Source organism: Prionailurus viverrinus, unplaced genomic scaffold (assembly GCF_022837055.1).
Source record: "Prionailurus viverrinus isolate Anna unplaced genomic scaffold, UM_Priviv_1.0 scaffold_40, whole genome shotgun sequence".
Lineage (NCBI taxonomy): Eukaryota > Metazoa > Chordata > Mammalia > Carnivora > Felidae > Prionailurus > Prionailurus viverrinus.
The window spans coordinates 470,279-491,238 of NW_025927608.1; the positions used below are offsets into that span (position 1 = coordinate 470,279).

General features: G+C 49.2%; 2 protein-coding genes across 2 annotated transcripts in view; one reads left to right on the forward strand and one right to left on the reverse strand.

Moving 5' to 3' along the window:
- The window catches only part of FSD2 (fibronectin type III and SPRY domain containing 2), a 58,784-nt gene extending 58,230 nt beyond the window's left edge, over positions 1-554 (reverse strand). Inside the window, exon 1 of the mRNA XM_047846799.1 lies at positions 443-554. The gene's annotated coding sequence lies outside the window, so the exon portion shown is untranslated. The remainder of the gene's footprint in view (positions 1-442) is intronic.
- On the forward strand, positions 5-17,980 carry WHAMM (WASP homolog associated with actin, golgi membranes and microtubules). The gene is made up of 10 exons (XM_047846805.1): positions 5-595; positions 2,205-2,378; positions 3,162-3,312; positions 4,622-4,791; positions 5,640-5,805; positions 7,919-8,106; positions 9,486-9,572; positions 9,829-9,924; positions 14,272-14,671; positions 16,935-17,980. The coding sequence occupies exons 1-10, from the start codon at positions 5-7 to the stop codon at positions 17,231-17,233; spliced, it is 2,322 nt and encodes a 773-aa protein (XP_047702761.1). The 3' UTR covers positions 17,234-17,980.
- Positions 17,981-20,960: the final 2,980 nt, after the last annotated feature.

Genomic DNA, 20,960 nt, shown 5'->3' on the forward strand with positions numbered 1-20,960 from the left:
GGCCATGGAGGACGAGCAGCCCGACAGCTTGGAGGGCTGGGTGCCGGTCCGCGAGGACCTCTTCGCCGTGCCCGAGCGGCACCAGCTGCGCTTCCTCGTGGCCTGGAACGACGCGGAGGGCAAGTTCGCGGTGACCTGTCACGACCGCACGGCGCAGCGGCGGCGGCGGCGCGAGGGGAGCCGGCCCGAGCCCGAGCCCGCCGCGTCCCCCCCCAGCTGGTCGGGCCTGCTGTCGGCCGCCGGGCTCCGCGGCGCGCACCGGCAGCTGGCGGCGCTGTGGCCGCCGCTGGAGCGCTGCTTCCCGCCGCTGCCGCCCGAGCTGGACGCGCGCGCCGGCGGGGCCTGGGGCCTGGGGCTCGGGCTGTGGGCGCTGGTGTGGCCGGCGCGCGCGGGCCCCGGCGACGCGGCGCTGCAGGAGCTGTGCGCGCGGCTGGAGCGCTACCTGGGCGAGGCGGCCACCGGCTGCGGCGGCGCGGCGGTGCGCGACGCGCTCTTCCCGGCGGAGGGCGGCGCGGCCGACTGCGAGAGTCCGCGCAACTTCCGGGAGCGGGCCCTGCGCGCGCGGTGGGCCGCGGCGGGCGCGCGGCTGTGCCAGGTACGCGCCGTTCTCCTCCCTCCGCGCTGGGTTAGGGGTCGCTGCAGGGGTGCGGCCGGCGTGGGGGTGGGGGCTGTCCCGGAGCCCGGCTGCGGGGGAGCCAGCTGACGGTGGGCGGGGACCGGGCGGGGCGCGCGCAGGTGTGCAGGCGCGCGTCACCTGCAGGGGAGCAGCGAGGCTGCGGGAGCGGGCGTGCGCAGGCGGATCGGGGTTCATCCCAGGTGGGGAGCCAGCCCCCGGCCCCGTTCTCTGAGATCGCTGGCGGAGTCGGCGGTCGTATTCGGGGAATACCGAAAGCGGAACTGGGAACGTCCCTTAGTACACGGGGGAGGCGACAACACGGACTAGATGTAACCACTTGCAGGTTCTGCGAAAGAGGGAACAGGAATAACAGAGACCTAGTGTTTTAGAAGATCAAGGGGCCTCTAGGAGAGAGGTGGTGAAAATAACGCAGACTCGGTCAAATGGAAAGCGGGGCTGGGTGTGGTGGGGGTGTGTGTGAGCTTTATTTATCGATTTGGAATAGCAGCAGGAGTGCTGTTTTAAGCTTGAAGGAGGTCATTTGGGAAACCGAAGAATTCATTCTTTGGCAAACTTACCGAACTTAAGGGGAGGGGGGACACGAGTTCACCAAAGGGTTTAGGAGACAATGTGGCGTGTGTATCCACAATTTACTGTGGGTGGCCAAGATTTAGTGCTCCGACCCCCTGTCCGTTCTCATTATAGGCCATTCTTAATCTGGATGATTTTTCTGTGCCTTCTCTTGAATTTTACTTAATGTCTAATTTTGAGATTGAGTCGGGGGAGGGGGAGAGAGAGAGGCGCCGGGGGGGGGGGGGGGGGGGGGGGGGGAATCCCAAGCAGGGCTCTGGGCTGGCAGCTCAAAGTCCAATGGGGTGGGAGGGAGGGCTAAAACCCAGGAAAAGTGAGGATGTGACCTGAGCAAAATCAAGAGCCTAAGGTTAGTTTAACCGACTGAGCGGCCCCTCTGTGCATTCTTTTGCAGAAGAGGGGTGTGAGAGGAGAATTCAGTCCCATTTCAAAATCTTAATTACATCTTCTCAAGCTACATACAGAATGAACTTTTACAATTAAAATGGTTGTATAAAAGGAGTTTGTTAGTGGTGCCGACTACTGAATGATTACAGTAATGATATTCTACCGTGGATATACCATGGCTTAATTTACCCATTCTTGTTTTATTGGGCATTTTGGTTGGAGGACAATAGCTTTTTAATATTTAATCGGTATATAAATTTTTAAAGTTTAGGACATTGGGACGCCTGGCTGGCTCAGTAGGTTGAGCTTCTGACTCTTGGTTTTGGCTCAGGTCATGATCTCATGGTTTCGTGAGTTCAAGACCTGAGTTGGGCTCTGCGCTGGCAGCACAGAGCCTGCTTGGGATTCCCTCTCTCTCTCTCTCTCTCTCTCTCTCTCTCTCTTTCTCTCTCTCTCTCTCACCCTCCCCCACTGGTGTGGTCTCGGTCTCTCTCAAAAATAAATAAACTTAAAAAAAAAGTTAAACTTTAGGACATTAAAGTTTCTTTAGTTTTGTTATGAGCTTATAAATACTGTCCATACTGAGCTTTATTTACATTTTGTCTTCTAGGTTCTTCAGGAGCATGATAAAGCCCACACCATGGTGGCATTAATGAAAGTCTATCGAGAGGAAGATGAAGCTTACCAGGAATTAGTTACGGTGGCAACCATGTTCTTCCAGTATTTGCTGCAGCCGTTTAGGGATATGAGAGAAGTTGCAACCTTATGTAAGCTTGATATTTTGGTATGTTTTCTTTATATTTTTATATTATCAGATTCACTATTTGTCACATGTTGTTTCTTGCATCACATTTAAGATTTCAGTCTGTGTTTGCACTTTGGGTTCACCCTTCTGTTTAGATGATAGTGGGGCTATATCAAGGTGTTATTTATTTATTAGTGTTTATTTACTTTTGAGAGAGAGAGAGAGAGAGACAAAGACAGAGTGCTACTGTGGGAGGGGCAGAGACAGAGACACAGAATCCAAAGCAGGCTCCAGGCTCTGAGCTGTCAGCACAGAGCCTGACGTGGGCCTCGAACCCACAGATTGCAAGATCATGACCTGAGCCAAAGTCAGATGCTTAACCAACTGAGCCACCCAGGTGCCCCACATTTATTTTATTTTTTAAACTAATCTGTACGCCCAGCGTGGGGCTTGAACTCATGACCCCGTGATCAAGAGTTGCATGCTCCACTGACTGAACCAGCCACGCACCCCTAAACAATTGTGTGTTAGAGAAACATAACTTGATAGCATGCCTCTCCAGAAAATGTTATTCTAGTAATGCACATTGAAAGTAGGTTTTTCTTTTTCTTTATGCCCGAGTATCCTTTTGTCTTCCAGGTGGTTCCTAGCTTAGAGCCTTATTCATACTCAGTAAGGAATTGCTGAATGAATGAAATTGAATCAACTAAGTAGTGGTAATAAAAGTAGCTGAAATCATCCATGTGTCCAATTTCCTTTCAATTTCCTACGGCTCTACATTACTATTTCCTCTTACTGATACAGTTTTCCCTTCTTTTGTAGAAATCCTTGAATGAGGATGATCTGGGTCCTAAAAGGATAGTGGCCTTGCAGAAGGAAGCCAAAGAATGGAGCAGAAGGGCTGAAGAAGCTGTAGTCTCTATTCAGGACATCACAGTAAATTATTTTAAAGAAACAGTAAAAGCGTTAGCAGGTAACAATTTAAAATTCTAAGATGTGTGTCATTTTCATTTTGTTCAAAAAACATTTGAGTGCCTCTTGAACACCAGGCGCTGTGTTTTCTAGGAGCTGGGGATTCAGTGTAAGGAGAAGTATAGACAGACACTGCACAGTCTGGTGAGGGCAGAGAAATCCTATTTATATATTCATTCAAACACATGGAGAATGGCAGTTAACAACTGGCCACATGAAGGAGAGAAGCACGGGGCTCTGAGAGCCACCGAGAGGAACGAGGCTCCTTCACTAGGTCAGTGAAGGCCTCTGGGAAATAGCCCTTGCCCTGATATCTGGAGGGTCAGTGGGAGCGGAGAGCGCATCACAGTGAGGGAAGAGTGTTCCAGGAAAAGGAAAGGGCACTCACAGAGGTGCTCTGGCTGGAGGGAGCTTGGCAAGTGTGAGGAACGTCGAGTCTCGGGGCTGGAGCAGAGATGAGCGGGGGAACGTGGTGGGAAAGAATGCGGCAGACGGCAGGGATGGGGGTGGGGGACAAGGACTTCTGTCTCATCTGTAAGTCGTTGATGATGGCTCCAGACAGGACACCGAGTGTCTCTCAGTTTAAGTTACATCCGTAAAGTGAAATGCCATGTAGCTATTAAGCATGCTTCTCTAGATCTGTTTTTTGTGAATGGTGACACTTCCACTATCTATCAAGTGAAATAAATAAAATACAAAAAGGAATGATGATCTTGTGGGGTGTTTTTATTTTTTGGTTTTGGTTCAAACTGCCTGTCTAGCCGGACAGACACAGAAACAGTCTGGAAGTATATGCACCAAAATGTAAGAAATAATCACCTCTACTAGGTGAGATTCAGGATTTATTATTTTTCTCTTTTTTTAAAATGAAGTATCTAAAGTTTTTATGTATGTTTTATTTTTGTGACAATAAAAGGTCATTAAAATAAAACAAATTTTCTTTTAAAAAGGATGTTTTTGGGGCGCCTGGGTGGCGCAGTCGGTTAAGCGTCCGACTTCAGGCAGGTCACGATCTCGCGGTCCGTGAGTTCGAGCCTCGCATCAGGCTCTGGGCTGATGGCTCAGAGCCTGGAGCCTGCTTCCGATTCTGTGTCTCCCTCTCTCTCTGCCCCTCCCCCGTTCATGCTCTGTCTCTCTCTGTCCCAAAAATAAATAAACGTTGAAAAAAAATTTAAAAAAAAAAAAAAAAAAAAAAAGGATGTTTTGTAAGTGACGTGGGAGGCAGTAAACAAAGAATTAGCTCGGGCTACATTTTTCTCCCTTTTGGTGAGCTGTAATTATGTTTTATTTTATTAATTCCAATCCGACAGGAATGCAGAAACAAATGGAACAGGATGAGAAGAGGTTTGGCCAAGCTGCCTGGGCCACGGCAGCTCCCAGGTTAGAAAAACTCAAGTTGATGTTGGCCCAAGAGACCCTGCAGCTCATGAGGGCCAAGGAGTTGTGTTTAAATCACAAAAGAGCCGAAATTCAGGGAAAGGTAAGACAAAGATAAATGAAACTTGGTTTAAAAAAACATACTTTTAGGGGCGCCTGGGTGGCTCAGTCGGTCTGACTCTTGGGTTTCGGCTCAGGTCATGATCTAGCAGTTTGTGGGTTCAATCCCCACGTCAGGCCCTCTGTTGACAGGGCAGAGCCTGCTTGGGATTCTCTCTCTCTCTCTCTCTCTCTCTCTCTCTCTGCCCCTCGCTCCTTTGCTCTGTCTCTCTCAAAAATAAATAAACTTAAAAAAAATCTAAAGTAACAGAAAAGCACACTTTTAGGTAGTGCCTTTCTTACCAAACACGGTTAGAGCTTCCTTGCTGCACTCAACTGCACATCTTCTACTGGCTGCGAATGTAGACCGCGGGACGTTGGCAGGAGACTTCCTTTCGGTCAAGATGGTTTTGAAATACTATATTGTAGGGTGCTCCTGATAATAACACTGAGCTCAGCTCTGAAGTAGATGAGATGCTTAAATCAATCAAGCAGTGTTTCAGCATGACTTGAGGGTAATAAAAAGGTACTTTATCCCAGGATCATAGCCACTTAAATTTCTTCCTCTAATGGTAGGAGTGTGAAGCAGGAAATGCTGCAAGTGCCTCACGGCCACTTATTTTTCTCAAAAGCCTAAATATTTTCATACGTTCCAAGGGTAAGTTAAAATATTTGTAACAAACATCAAGTAAGGCATTTTTGTTTTATTACATGAAATGGAAAAAGGTTTCCTCTCTGTTAGTTGTATATTTGGTATTAAGCAAAGAATAGAATATTGCTCAAATGCATCTAATGTTTGCTTTTAATGTGCTAGTTATTTTAACCTGCTCTTACTTTTTCCATGAAAACCAGATGGAAGATCTTCCAGAACAAGAAAAAAATACGGACGTTGTCGATGAATTAGAAATACAATATTATGAAGTCCAATTAGAACTGTATGAGGTTAAATTCGAGATATTAAAATATGAAGAAACACTGCTTATTACACAGTTGGACTCAATTAAAAGGCTTATAAGAGGTAAGATTTATACTTAAATGGGTATGTTAAAATGTTTAAATCACGCCTTCAAGAAAATACCAAGACTGTGTTACCACTTCTTACAAGTTGTCTAAAACACCTACTGAAATTTCCTGAAGTTTCCTTTCAGCATTTTCGTTTTTCGGATGATAAATTCATCATTAAACACACAGCAAAACAAAGGAAACTGTTATCACCCCAGTCCCATCATCTATAGATCCTGGCATAGCCTTGGTCATATGCTGATGTGTATGAGTAAATATCAATTTCTAAACCAAAACTATATACCCTGTAGAGTAGCCTCTTTTCATTTAATACCTAAAAACCATCTTTCCATTTGAGGAAGAAAAACATGAAAAATTTTAATGACTGCACAGCATTCATTATGTGTACGTACCGTGATTTCGTTTTTCACTCTTGCAAACGGTAGGGTAGTGGGGAGCCTTCTTCTACACGTCTTTGCATGTAAGAGAGAGTGTTTCTTTGGCATAAATTTCCAAAGATGGAATTGCTGGGTCAAGGACAGTGCAAATTTTACATCTTGACACGTACCTGCTTACACTGTAATAGTCCTTCAGTATACATTTTTTCCTGGCCTCTATTATTTTCTGACTTCTAAATTCCATACTATACAATGGCCTTGTAGGTTGAGGTTGTGCAGAAAGACGCTCCCCGCAGCAGATTATGAAAGCACCTGTTTCCCCATACTTAACAGCATTCTTTTCAATTCTTGCCTCCCCGATAGAAGAAAATGGCGTCTTGTAGTTTTCATTTCTTTAATTGTAAGTGTAGCAGGCATGGGGCGCCTGTGGCTCAGCCAGTTAAGCTTCCGACTTAGGCTCAGGCCATGATCTCATGGTTTGTGAATTTGAGCCCCATGTCAGGCTCTGTGCTGACAGCTCCGAGCCTGGAGCCTGCTTTGGATTCTGTGTCTTCCCTCCTGTCTGCCTCCCCCCTGCTCATGCTCTGACTCTGTCTCTTAATAATAAATTTAAAAAAAAAAGTATAGTAGGCACATTTTTGTATGTGTACTGGCTGTCTGTATTTCTTTCATTAACTGCCTATCCTTGGCCTTTGCCCATTTTTCTTGGAATGTTCCCTTTCCGTACTAAGGCTATTACTCTAGTATCTGTCAAATGTTGCCAAAAACTTCTCCTTGTCATTTGCTTTCTCTTGCCTTGCAGAAATACTTAATTTTTATGAAGTCCTATCTGCTTTTGGTGAAGTCTTTCCGTGTTTGTTGTTATGCTTGGCAAAATGCTCCTCATCCCCAAATTATATCGATATTTTACTTATGTTTTCTTTTAGTATGTTTGTGAGTAAAAAAAAAAAAAAAATCTCTTTGGGGTGGCTCACTGGGTTAAGCCATACCAAATCTGAACATTTAATTGAATCCTGAGTATTCAAAAAACTTTGCAGTAATTTCAGGTTATAAGCATTTTACATATTTAGGAAAAAATCCTACCGAAAGAGTTAATCCAGAAAGATGCATGCCAAATTGTTCATAATGTTTTTCTTTGGGAATGGGCTCCCCAAGGTTTGGGAAAGGAAGAAGAAAATTTCACTTTCTATTTTATTTAGTTCTGCAGAGCTAGGATTTGTCACAATTAGCGTGTATTTTTAAAAGATATGTACGTAATCACGATTAAATGTCTTTAAGGCACCTTAATGAGACACTGCTGGCAGAATGTGGGTTTCCTTTCTGGAGGGCGATCGAGTGCTAGCTGCCAAGAGCCTTGACTATTCATCTCTAAGGAAGTAATAAAAATGTACACAAAGACTTTATGTTCAGATGTTCATCACGGTGAATTTGATAATAATGGAACTTGGAATATTTCTAACGATACAGAGTGCTTCAATGAGAGAATACTGTGTTGCCATTGAAGTTCTCTTTCCATCACATGGAAAATGTCCTCTTAGCACTGTTACTGGTGTGTGTGTGTGTGTGTGTGTGTGTGTGTGTCTACACCCCCCCCCCCCCCACACGGGTGCTAACAGCAGCTCTCCCTGGGTGGCGGGGTTACAAGTCTCCCGGCTTCCCTTACACTGAAGGTATCTTCATGCGTTATTTTTTATACCAAACACGTTTTAAATGTCACCACTATGTTTCTAGATAAAGAGGGGGAAGTTGTCTATTACGACCCATGTGAGAGTGCAGAGGAACTTGAGGCCGTGGCTTGTGTGGCGGGGCTGCCTGGCGACGAGGACCTGGAGGCGGCAGAGCTGAGGCGGCAGCACCAGCGCCTGGAGCGCAAGCGGGGCAGGATCTGCGCCCGGAGGGCCTGTCTCAGGAACAGACGGGTGGGCAGCCCAGCGGCTCTCCTCTCCCCACTCAAGGATTCCTCCAGTCAAGATAAGGCTCTCGACCACACAGTGATTCATTTCTTGCGTGTTTATATAGATACCAATGGCTGCAATTAAAGAAAATGTATATATATTTTTGAAAAGTATACTATAATACTTTTTAAAAGTATACTTTTTAAAAGTATAATCCTTTTGAAAAGGATTCTGTGTCTTTTGGGATTTAAGCATTTACCATAATCTCTAGATTTTGATCGATCTGTTCAACAATTGTTTGTTGAATACCTGTTACATACACAGGTATTTTTAAAATCACAATAGGTAGAAGCTTCTCATAACCAGCTGGAGTAAATTCTAAAATTTGTTTCTAAAATTTATTGTAAACGTTGATTGTAGAATATTAGAAATTATATTCAGCTCATTTCAATCCTTGTATTTGGTGAGTGGTTTTGTTTTTTTTTTTTTCCTTAATTTTTAAAAAGTCTGTGATATGGGGTGCCTGGGTGGCTCAGTCGGTTAAGCATCCGACTCTTGATTTCGGCTCAGGTCATGATCTCACCGTTTGGAGGTTTGAGCCCCGCATCAGGCTCTGCACTGATGGTGTTGAGTCTGTTTGGGATTCTCTGTCTCTGTCCCTCCCCGGTGCTCTCTCTCTCAAAAGAAACAAAAATAAAACTTAAAAAAACAAAAACAAAAACCACCAAAAACTTCATTAATACATAAAAGGTGCACCTGAGTGGCTCAGTTGGTTGAGTGTCCGATCTTGATTTCGGCTCAGGTCATGATCCCAGGGTTGTGGGATGGAGCCCTGAGTCGGGCTCTGTGCTGAGATGGAACCTGCTTCAGATTCTTCCTCTTTGTCCCTCTCCTGCTCACACTTTCTCTAAAATTAAAAAAAAGGAAAAAAAAAAGGTAACACACTTTAAGAATGGTTAAGTTCAGTTAAAATACAGTTTTTAGTAGAATTTTTCAGGTGTTTGTAGGTTGCATATGGTCATGTAGTTATGACTGGAAATACTATTGCAATATGAGGAGCTGAGTTTAAAATAATCACATTGAAACAGATTCTTAGGACACGTGCCATTTAAGAACGGGGGACTGCCTGTGTGTCCTCTCATTTCCACTTGGAGGATTTGCTTTTTCATCTTTCGTGGCGCTGAATCACAGCTGTGGTCCTATGAGTGGGTACCGTGGACTCCTGTAAGGCGCCCGTCAGCACATATCACAAGGCTAGCGGAGGCAGGATCCTGGAACCACAGAAACTCGTATTAACAAACGCCTTACGTGACAGCACAAATACAGTGCCTTCTTTTAAACTTCTTTGCTAGAGCCCACAGTAATATTAAAAACCATGTACGTGACTTGTATTATTCTCCCAGGATCAGTGCAAAGAGAATCATCGGCTCCGACTACAACTGGCTGCAGAAAGTATGAAACACTTTCATCAGCATCACAGTATCCAGATGGTAAGTGGCTGTAGAGAACATGGTTTATATCTGCATAATGTGACACACTGGCTTAGATCTCTAGAAACTGGGGCTCCACTGCCCCGGGCTGGCAGGTGCCAGCCTTGATCCTGGGGAGACTGCAGTCCAGTCCTGCAGCCTGGGGAGGGGACATGGGGGTGAGACCCAGGGAGGGGGTAACGTTGCATCACACACCCTGTCTTTCTCAACACTTTTAGTTTGAGAAATTTACAAATACACATTTGCTTAAATATAGAAAAGAGACAAGATAAGAGAAGAGGAGCAAAAGAAAAAAGAATGGATAAACCAGGAACGCAAGAAGACACTCCAACGATTGAGAGCATTTAAAGAGGTAAGTTCTAGGGGCGCCTGGGTGGCCCAGTCAGTTGAGCGTCTGACTTCGGCTCAGGTCGTGGATCTTGCGGTTCGTGATCCCCGAACGCGTCGGGGATCTATGCTGACAATGCGGAGCCTGGATCCTGCTTCGGGTTCTTGTCTCCCTCTCTCTGCCCCTCCCCTGCTCAGCTTTGTCTCTCTGTCTCTCTCAAAAATAAACATTAAAAAATAAATAAAGGTGTAAGTTTTACAAATAATTACCCCTCACCTCCATTTTCTGGAGAAATGAAGACCGCCCATCCTAGGAGAAAAGTATAAAGTATTATGAACCGATAATTTGGAACACAAAATGTTCCTCAAATGCCATCATTTTTAGTATAGAAGTAAAAAACAAGAATATTAAAATGTTAACATTTTTGACATTGCAAGACACCAGGGTTCTTGCTCTCTCCTCCTGACCCAGTGGTGCTGACTCTGCCCACCATGCTGTTGACCAGCCAGAAAAACTGAAAACAGTTACATTGCACTCAGCCTTCGCTTGCTTTTTCCTGACTTTATTAACATTCTGTAAAACACAGTCAAGGAGGGGCACCTGGGTGGCTCAGTCGGTTAAGCGCCCGACTTTGGTCACGATTTTGCGGTTTGTGAACTTAAGCCCCACGTCAGGCTCACTGCTGTCAGTGCAAAACCCGCTTCGGATCCTCTGTCCCTCTCCCTCTGCCCCTCCCCTGGGTGTACTCTCTCAAAAATAAACATTAACAAAAATTTAATGAAATGCAGCCAAGGAATCCCTGTGACCTGGTATAGTTAAGTACTCTGTTAGAAGTGTATAGGTTTAAAAACAAGTAGCTACTCATTTAAAAATAACGTTAAACTAGCTGAATATAAAACATAAATCTGTTTGCATCACACAGATCCACGTTCGTAGCTGCCCCACAAGGGAAAACGTCCCACTCCCAGACAGGACTCCGGGATAAGGTCTTGAAGGTGTGCTGTTCTACCAAGGAATGGGGCCCCTGGAGTGATAAATCATGACGCGCTGACCTCCACTTGTTTTCTGATGTGCTCATTAACCAGCGCCTAACTGCATACCAGCCCGGTGCTAGACATTTCCCGTTCTTTCTCATTTAATTCTTAACCCTGCGGCCCGCGTGATGGCACAGCGTCGCTCGGGACTGTGTGCGGCCGCTTGTCTCCTAACTCTGGAGCCGCAGAGGCCTTCTCCTGCCTGGGCAGCACATCAGAATTGCTGATGCCTCGACCCCACCTCCAGAAGGAGGGAGGGTGAGCCGGAGGGACGCTGTGTGAAACCAGGTGAAGGTAGACCGAATGGGCGCAGGACAGCTGGTTGGTCAGCTCTCGCCCGAGGGCACTGGTCAACGGAGCCTGGATGGAGGACGGATCCGGGGGTGCAAGTCCGGCTCTTTAGCCCCGAAGCATCCGATCAGGGTCAAATTTTCAAATCTGGAGTTGGGAGGGATAGACCGAAGGAAGGGGACAGAATCAGGCCACCTGCGCTTTCAATAGACTAGAAGGATGAATTTAAAAATCTAACACGTTGACCTCACACTGGTGGTGGCCTGGAACGGAACTGGTCTCCGAGGTGTGCGAGCTGAGGGTTTTTTGGCCTTTGGAGGTGTGGATTTCTCCAGAGGGTGGCAGGATGGAGTGTGCGGGCTTTAAACGTAGGGGAAAGAACCTCGAGAATGGAGTCTCTTCCAGCCTCCTAGCAGTCACTTGTGAAGAAGTTCGAGAAAAGCCCGGGACTTTTTAAGATGTACGAACAGATGAGGGGAGTCTGTTTACCAAGAAGTGCCACCCTCAAAGGGACAAAGCCAATCGGAGCACGTTTGGAAGGGGGAAAGTAGGAGAGGGGGAAGACGGGAAGTGAATCACTTGACATGTGACGCTTGTTGAGCCCAGACAGGTTGGGCTGCTAGGAGGTAAAGGATTTGGTGCGTCTTGAGTGAGCCCTGGGGACACGGACTGCCCAGCACCATGAGGCAGAACTCGACAGGCCAGGGTCACGGCGACATGCCGGTGCCCGGATGCCGAGGCGGGGTCCTTGGGGTTTGGGGATGGCTGGATGACCTCCCGAGTCTGGCGCAGGGTTTCCAGGATTCTGATTCTCCCGGCATATGATGACGGAAAGGCACAGTGTGGTGGCTGCATGACCAGCAGCCGCACCCGTGAGGTTTGGGGCTTATTGCCGTCGCTCTTCTGTCGTGGAAAGACTTAGAAGAATGTGGAGGAGAGGGACGCCTGGGTGTCTCAGTTGTTGATCGTCCGACTTTGGCTCAGGTCATGATCTCGTGGTTCACGAGTTCGAGCCCCACATCGGGCTCTGTGCTGGCAGCTCAGAGCCTGGAGCCCGTTCTAGGATTCTGTGTCTCCCTCTCTTTCTCTGCCCCTCCCCCGCTCATGCTCTGTCTCTCTCAAAAATAAATCAACATTAAAAAATATTTTTTTTTAATAAAAAAGAAAAATGTGGAGGAGAAATGCAGGCACACCTTGGAGACTGTGCAGGTTCTGTCCCAGACCACCACAATGAAGCGAGTCGAATGAATGTTTTGGTTTCTCAGTGCGTATAAAACTGTGTTTATACTACAGTGTATTAAGTGTGCAGTAATAGCATTAGGTCTACAAAAAAGTACATACCTTAATTTAAAAATACTTTATTGCTAAAAAATGCCATACCGGTGAGCTTTTGGCAAGTTGTAACATCTCTGCCAGTGGAGGGTCTTGCCTCGATGCCGGTGGCTGCTGACTGATCAGGGCAGTGGCTGCAGAAGGCGGAGGCCGTGGCCATTTCTTAGAATAAGACAACAGTGAAGTTTACTGCCTTACACAGGCACAGTTTGGGCGCCCCAGAAACAACTGTAATAGTAACAGCAAAGATCACTGATCACAGATCGTCACCGTAACGATGAAAAAGTTTGAAATATTGCAAGAATTGCCAAAATGTGACACAGAGACCCCAACTGAGCAAGTGCTACTGGAAAAATAGACTTGTTCGACTCAGGGTTGCCATGAGCCCTCAATTGATTAAAAAAAAAAATGCAATTTTTGCAAAGCAAAATAAAGGGCAATATGATGCGGTATGCTTGTACTCTATCATGAATTGCCCTTTTGGTGTATTACTACTAAATTTACATTAGTATTATCCCATTGTATACATGCTCTGCCAGTTTCTTTTTTCACTTAAATTACACGGAGATGTGTTCTTATTTACAGATAGATAGGTAGATCGAGTTCATTTTAATGGCTACATAGTATTAACATTTTATGTGTTTTATTGGCTAGTCAGTGCCTACATTAGGGACCACCTTCCCACCACTCAGGATTCGTCTATAAGATTATGTTTTTCTTTTTTAACATTTTTTAATGTTAAATGTTTGAGAGAGGGCGAGTTGGGGAGGGTCAGAAAGCGGGGGAGACAGAGGATCCAATGTGGGCTCTGTCCTGACAGCACAGAGCCTGATACAGGGCTTGAACCCACGAACCACCAGATCACGACCTGAGCTGAAGTTGGGATACTTAACCGACTGAGCCACCCAGGCGCCCCTAAGGTTATGTTTTTACTTATCAAACTAATACTTGAGAGACCAGAATGTTTTCTTTTTCTTCTTCTTTTTTTTAATGTTTATGTTTTGTTTTATTTTTGAGAGAGAGAGAGCATGAGCAGGGGAGGGGCAGAGAGGGAGAGAGAATCCCAAGCAGGGTCTGTGCTATCAGTGCAGAGCCTGATGCGGAGCTCGAACTCATGAACCGTGAGATCATGACCTGAGCCAAAATCAAAAGTCCCCCGCTTAACCGACTGAGCCACCCAGGTGCCCTGAGACCGGAACATTTTAAGTTCACATTTTTAAATTATAAAGTTTACTGTAAACCTAAAACTTAGAGAAAAGAAACATGTGATAACCATCACTTTGAGGTCCACTCCAGGGGAGTTTTTCAGACAGCTGTTTTACGTGGTTGTGAATTTAACACCGCGTCATCTGTATTCTTTTAGGATGTTTCACGACTTCGTACTATTTACGGTTTTTCATCGCTGCCTACTATTTTAAATAAGTTCACCATAGTTTTCTGAAGTAACTTCCTGTTGTTGCTCTTTCGAGTTTTATTGTTCATACTAACACTAGGAGCGTTTTCGTCTGCGTGTACACTGGCCTGTCTTTGTCACAGAGCAAGCGGTATCTATCAAGGGATGTGGATGCTTCCTCCGTAAGAACGGCCTTCGTAGGCAGGCTGGCCATCCGGGGTGACAAGGAGCCACTCTGTGAACGAGAGCATTTGCACCAAGCGTCACCCTTCGGATGGTTCCAGTCTGTGGCCGCTTTCTGACCCCGTGTTTCCTCCCCAGAGGCGCCCGGGCGGCTCTGCAGCGACGTCGCCGTGCTCAGGGGCTGCGGCCCTGCACCTGCCAGCTGGGCTCACCCCGCAGACGGCTGCGTCCCCAGGGGAGACACCTGATGGCAGCGATGCGAAAACCTGCGGGGATCGGGACTGTTCTGGAAATACCGACCAGAGCTCTGTTCCAGCTGGTGACCAAACACGCTCCAAATCCAGTGAGGAACTGTCGCCACCGCCGCCGCCGCCACCGCCACCACCACCACCACCGCCGCCCCTCCCTGGTCCGTACGCAGATCGCCAGAACTCGGTCCTGAGGACTCCGGGGACGGAGGAGCCGCTTCCCCTGCGGGGCGAACCGCCTGCCGTGAGCGCGTGCCACTGCGCAGCCGTAGCCGGTCCCCGAGGCCCAGGTAACTGCTGCTGCTCCCCCCACTCGGCGCTGGTGGGGGTGGGGGGCGGGGGAAGCAATCAGTCCCCCTCCCATCAGGCTTTGTCAGTGTTCTCTCCGGTCTTAAAACTCCCCAGTGCTCACTGCCTTTAGTGTCACTGTCTGACTGCAAAGTCAGCACAGTCTGAGTTTCACAAATGCGAACTCGCCTTGAAGAAACCAGGTCTACACATTCCGTGGTCACGTGACTTGGGATCTCTGTTGCCGCATCACCCGTTTCAGGTTCTTAAGACTTCGGCCCCTGGAATTCTCCACATTCCTGTTGAGTCTGTGAGTCATTTACAGAATGAAATTGTCGCGGCTTAAGTAGAATATTGGTTGGCACTGACTGCAGAGGAATATTAGAATATTCCTGGCTGTTCCACAGACTGGTGGACTGAGAAACCTTACTTAGGGAGAGCTTTCTAAAATGAAGTGGTTAAAAAAAAAAAAAAAAAAAAAAAAGCAGCCCACGTCTTGCCTTTGCAAGTACAGTACACTGAATACACGAATTTTCTGTTTAAGGAGGGCTGAAGCTCTGACTTGCAGCTCTCGTTTGGTCTGATCCACTGACTGTTGAGACTGGCTTAAATCTGCCCAGACTCAGAACCTACGGCTTAAGGGAGGGGGAGTAACGTGTGCGCTTGTTACAAAGACTACGCCTGAGCGCCCCCACCTAGAACACGCAAGATCTCTGCAGTAGGTGATGGGAATCGTGGGAAAAAAACGGTTCCAAACTGTGGTTCCGGTATTCTGGTTATTCGGAGTTCACGGGTCACTGTATCCAGAACCAGGTACCAATGAAAATGTCCACACTGTTCGGAGGAGACCCAGCTGGCCCATTTCCACAGGGTCTGCAACAACGTAGTGTAGCGAAAGCAAGAGCTCACATGCCTGGGCCTGTAGTTTGGATGTGAGCAGACCTCTGTGGGGGACTCATCCCGGTTCAGGGTTAACGCACACCGTGTTGGGAGGCCCTCGACACACACACACACACACACACATTGCCCCGTTTCACTGCAAAGAATAAAAAAGTGTGAGTACCCGAAATGACCAAGTGTGAGGCTTTGTCACTCCTGGAAGGGAGCCGTGATGAGAAGTCGTGGGTTCAAATCCAGGCTGAACTAGTATTGTTAGAGCACGGCCTCTCGATCCTGAACCAGAAACGACTCCCGTCTTGAGGCCTCACCCGGACACCTCTACATTAGTGACCACAGTCGCGCCCCCGTCTCCAGCAGGTAGAGGTCAAAGATTTTACCCCCTCGGGGGTCTCAAGGTGCCTGAGGAGAAAATAGCTCCTCCTCACCCAGGCCTTGAAACTCTGATTGAATTTGTGTTTTGACAGCATTGTGCACCCTCAGGTAGAAGGCATACGTTCGCTCGGGTGCAGTTATCAGGTACCAGCAGAGATGCACCAGCATGGCCCCCATCAGGCTCACAGAAGCCACTGACTAAAGTCTACTTCCAGCCTTTTCCTGTGCGCAGACCTCCCCCCGTCACCGCCACAGAATGAGTCACCGCTGACTAACATCCAAGAGTGGCGAAGTCAGGGGGCGCCTGGGGGGCTCAGTCGGTTGAGCGTCCAACTTCAGCTCAGGTCGTGATCTCGTGGTCCAGGAGTTCAAGCCCCGCGTCGGGCTCCGTGCCGACAGCCAGGAGCCTGGAGCCTGCTTGGGATTCTGTGTGTGTGTCTCTCTCTGCCCCTCCCCTGCTCGTGCTCTGTCTCTGTCTCTGAAAAAATGAATACTCCTTAACAAATTTTTGAAAAAGAGTGGTGAAATTAGAGAAATACAGCAGGTCCACTGTAGGGAAGGAACACGGAGAAGATACAACTTACCGAAACTGTGTGCAGCTCTCGTGCTTACTGGATCAGGTTATCTGCACCCTAGGTTTTCACCCCTCTTCAGGATCACACAAAAAGGCAACACCTGCATCTTGTAAAACAGCCACTGGGACGAAAGGTGTGTGTGACTGTGCCTGAGTTGCTGTGACTCGGAGGGAGTGGCGGGCAGCGAGTGGCCGAAGTGAAATATTAGCGATTAAGCCACCCTGTGTTCAAACAGGGAGCTAGCGGTTGACCTTTCTCGCAGGTGCTCAAAGCATGTGTTTCACGGAATGATTATTTGCTGAAACCGCGTTATTAACCTATGTGCGACGTAACCCATAACTGGTACAAAAACGCCCTGGCGCCTTGGGGAGAGAGAGTGTGGGTTCTGACGGTCCTTGCTCTGTCCGCTCAATTTCAGGATCTATGGACGAAGTGCTGGCCTCCTTAAGGAGCCGCAGGACCCCTCTGCAGAGAACGGAGGTGACCGCCTCGCCCCCTCCCCGCGCCTCGTTCAACGAGCAACTTCTGGCTGCCATAAGGCAGGGGGTCAAACTGAGGAAAGTTCACTCCGGCCTCGACCTGAGCCCCAGCAGCAAACCAACCAGTGACCTGGAGACAAGTATCAAGGCGGCACTCCAGAGAATCAAGAGAGTGTCTGCTGACTCGGAGGAGGAGGACGGTGACGAGCCGAGCCCCGGCAGCGAGTGGGACCGCTGAGCTCTCCTCCACGGCCAGCGGCACCGCCCGAGCGCTTGAATGAGACGCAGGCCCAAGGTCTGTTCTTGTAAAGGCACGTGAACAGGTGGCCCGGCCACGTAACAGCCCCAGAGACCAGTGGGGCTTCGTGTGACGTTGCGGCCTTTCTTGAATGCTGTGGCTCCTAAAATCAGGGCGGGACGTAGAGACGTGGGGACGTGCACACACCAAACTGTTGGGATCTAAGAACCCACAGTATTAGCGGCGTAAGAGGAGAGTATTTGTTTTTCACCGAGGGTGATCTAGAATCATTCCCTTCTTCCAAAAAAAGGTGACGCTACTACGTTTAGCGGCGCTGTTGTGCTACTGACCGTGTCCTCCTGTCTGTGTGGAGCAGTGGCCTCCCCACATTTAAAGGCTTGAACGTGGGGGCGCCTGGATGGCTCAGTCGGCTGGGCGTCCGACTCTTGGTTTCGGCTCAGGTCACGATCTCAAGGTCACGGGATCAAGCCCCGTGCCGGGCTCTGTGCTGACAGCATGGAGCCTGCTTGGGATCCTCCCCCTCTCTCCGCCCCTCCCCGGCTCACGTACTTGCACACTCTCTCATGAATAAACAAAACGAGATAAAGGCTCGAATGCGAAGATGGTTTTAGCAAGAATCAGAATAAACCGCTTAATTTCAGGAATTCTTTTAAATATTTTCAATGACATCTATTTTATGTATCCAGCACATATACAAACTTGTAATAAAGAACTATTTATAACGCATCAGTGTGATTCATGAGGAAATGAGACACTATCTGAACACAGCTGTCCCTGCCTGGCAGGGGGCGGGAGGGGGTCAAGTCTTTAGCAAGATTTTAGATAAACATTTGCTTCAGCAAATACTAAGGATGAGGGAATAATGCTTCGCCTCAGGAACTAAAGTCTCATGTCGGAATCTTTCCTCCGCCTCACGTCATGTTACGTCATGTTACAATCGGGAAGGGGAAGGGCAAACACAAGGCGGTCTGTCTGCTCATTTCTCAGACCGTCCAGGGCATCCGCACTAACCTCAAACCCTCGCCATGGATGGCCACAGCAGTCCAGGGTTTCCACAGAACAATATGAATCGACCTTCTTTTATTTCCAGAGAAAAGTGATTTACCAAAACCTGTTGTACTTCCGGTTTCTTCTTCACTAACTACACCCCGAGTGAGTCCGGCCCGAGGGGCTGCAGCCGGGAGGGATCCGGGACCTTCTTCCACTGCTGCAGCCTGGACCTCCACGAGTGGCTGGAGACATTTCAGCGTGGCCGCCAGGTGGCTCACAGGTCTGTCACCCGTCCTTCCTTCCCCGAATCTAGAACTGTGAACACACGCGTGTGCAGCCTCTGCAGCCGGATCTGCCTCAGCCCCATCCCCACCACAGACAGGCCGGGCTCAGTCCCAGAACGTTTCTCGGGGAAGAATTTGACGTTTATTTATTTTTTTAATTATTATTTTTTTTACATTTTTTTATTTCGGAGAGACAGAGAGAGAGCACATGTGGGGAAGGGGCAGAGAGAGAGGGAGACACAGAATCTGAAGCCGGCCCCAGGCTCTGAGCTGTCAGCACAGAGCCCGGCGCGGGGCTCGAACTCACAAACCGTAAGATCGTGACCTGAGCCCAAGTCGGACGCTCAACCGACTGAGCCACCCAGGCGCCCCAAGAATTTGATATTTAAAAAAATGGCAAGGTCAGAGCTTGACTGGCCTTCCCTATGCTTACTTTGCACATCAGTACTGTGGTAATTACTGTAATCTCAGTATTCTGAGATGCACTCGGGCTTGGATAGTTCTCAGCATTTGCTTTCTAAGGTCTGCCAAAGAGCCTTCGAAACAGGATCCTTTTCGGAAGAGAGTTCTGCCAATTAAAGCTCCTCACTCAACTGTCTTCTGTGCATCAAACCTTCTCCTTCTCCCGAACTCCCCCACCCCCCAACCCTCCCTTCTCCCCCTTCTTCCAGCCGAGCTGCTGAATGAAGCCCAGACTGCCCTCAGGGATTTCAGAACCGTAGAGGAGGACAAGCGTTAGCTCCCAGGGCCTAAGTCCCAAACTCCAACCCATTCTCCTGAGTGCCCCCCGTCACTCTCCCCCCTCCCCAAGTAGAGTCCCTCCCAGCTCCCCAGCCCCTCTGGCGCTGGGCACCCAGTCCTCAGAGACCTCACCTCCATCCCCCGGGCAGCCCCTCCGCCACGGCGGGTGGCACTCCAGCACCAAGAGGCCGACCGAAGCCTAAGTGCTCGGCTGCCTCAACTCTGTGCCTCCACCTGCCGGCAAGGCCGCACCATCCTGCAGAGTCAGCCCCAGGAATCTTCCTGAGTCCTCCCTGCCCCCTCCCTCCCAGATGACAGGTCCCAGACACCAGTCATACTGCCTCTACATCCAGAGCCCCCGCTACACGGGCAGCCCACCGAGGCCACATTTTCTACCCGGGACGGGCCCTCTGGCCACAGCTGGTCCCGAGGTAGCCAGTCCATCCTGGTGACAAGCATCCTATGGCTTGTCCTGCAGCGAAACAGGAGCTGGGCCAGACTTACCTGTTCACGTGTTCATTCGCTTCCTCTCTGGAATTTGAGCAGGGACTCAAGCAGGTGGCAGCAGGTGGCAGCAGGTGCCAGAATCAAGAGGTTTTTGATTAAGGAGCACCCACCACGTGAAACCATGCAGTTGACTGAATGCATAGAGCAAAGGTTCTCAATTCTAAGGAAACTCACGGGAGGAGTGTACCAACTGCTGCTGTAACCCCCACAAACCTGGAGACTCACAGACAGGGCATCTTACCGTTCTGTAGGTCCCAAGTCCGACAGGGGCCTCGCCGGGCTAACACCAGGGTGTCGGCGGGGCCGTGTTCCTTTCCGAAGGCTCTAGAGGGGAGGCTGTTTCCTGGCCTGCGTCACCTGCGCTCACGGGCTGTGGGCCCTTCGTTCCTCTTCGAAGCCGGCAGGACCTCATCTGAGTCTTTGGCCATCACGTCTCCTCCTGACCCCAGCCAGGAAAGGTCTCTGTTTTTAGGACCTCGTGGGATGGGACTGGGCCCACCCAGATAGTCCAGGAGAATCTCCCCATCCGAGGTTCATCTGCAAGGTCCCTTCTGCCACACAGTGACAGGTGGCAGGGACTAGGATGAGGCCGTCTTTGGGGAGCCAGCGTCTTGTCCAGCACAAGGAGCTTGCTGGAATGCACGCTGCCAGGCCCAGACTGCAAAGGTGCTCATCCAGGAGGTTCTTCTGGGATGGCCTGGACAGCCCAGGTAGCCCAGAAGCGTGCGGTCTGCAAACCAGGCGGCCAGCGCGCACAGGCTGTGGGGAGGGAGGCGTGCAGCAGCTGTAGTCATTGCGGGTTCCTTCCAAGCGGGGAGCCCTCGAGCCTGACGTCTCAGGGGTCTGAGGGTCTTCAGAGTGGCCTGGGCCCTCCGCTTCTAGACAAGCTGGCTGTGCTCTTGCCCCTGTGCTTGGCGACACAGACCCCGCATCGGCTGGGTTCCATTAGCACCGCAACACACGGTCTTCCCTCCACCAGGGGGAACACCTGTGGGAGGTCTGTGAGTCCCACCTTTGAGTTCGCGGGCTCGCTGCGGGAAGAGCGGGGTGGGCACAGGGAAGGTTCCAGGCAGCAGAGGAAGAACAGGAACAGCACAGTTAGGCGGGCCAGGTGCCCGGGGAGGCCCGGCAGATGTGGGGAGGTGGGGTAAGAACTGATGCCTCCAGCTTTGGGAAGAGGCCTC

Bases quoted from the DNA above. Each gene is read 5' to 3' on its own strand.
- WHAMM (XM_047846805.1), top strand. From the start codon at position 5: ATGGAGGACGAGCAGCCCGACAGCTTGGAGGGCTGGGTGCCGGTCCGC. The intron at 2,379-3,161 runs GTATGTTTTCTT...CTTCTTTTGTAG, and splicing joins TATGTAAGCTTGATATTTTG to AAATCCTTGAATGAGGATGA. The intron at 14,672-16,934 runs GTAACTGCTGCT...GCTCAATTTCAG, and splicing joins AGCCGGTCCCCGAGGCCCAG to GATCTATGGACGAAGTGCTG.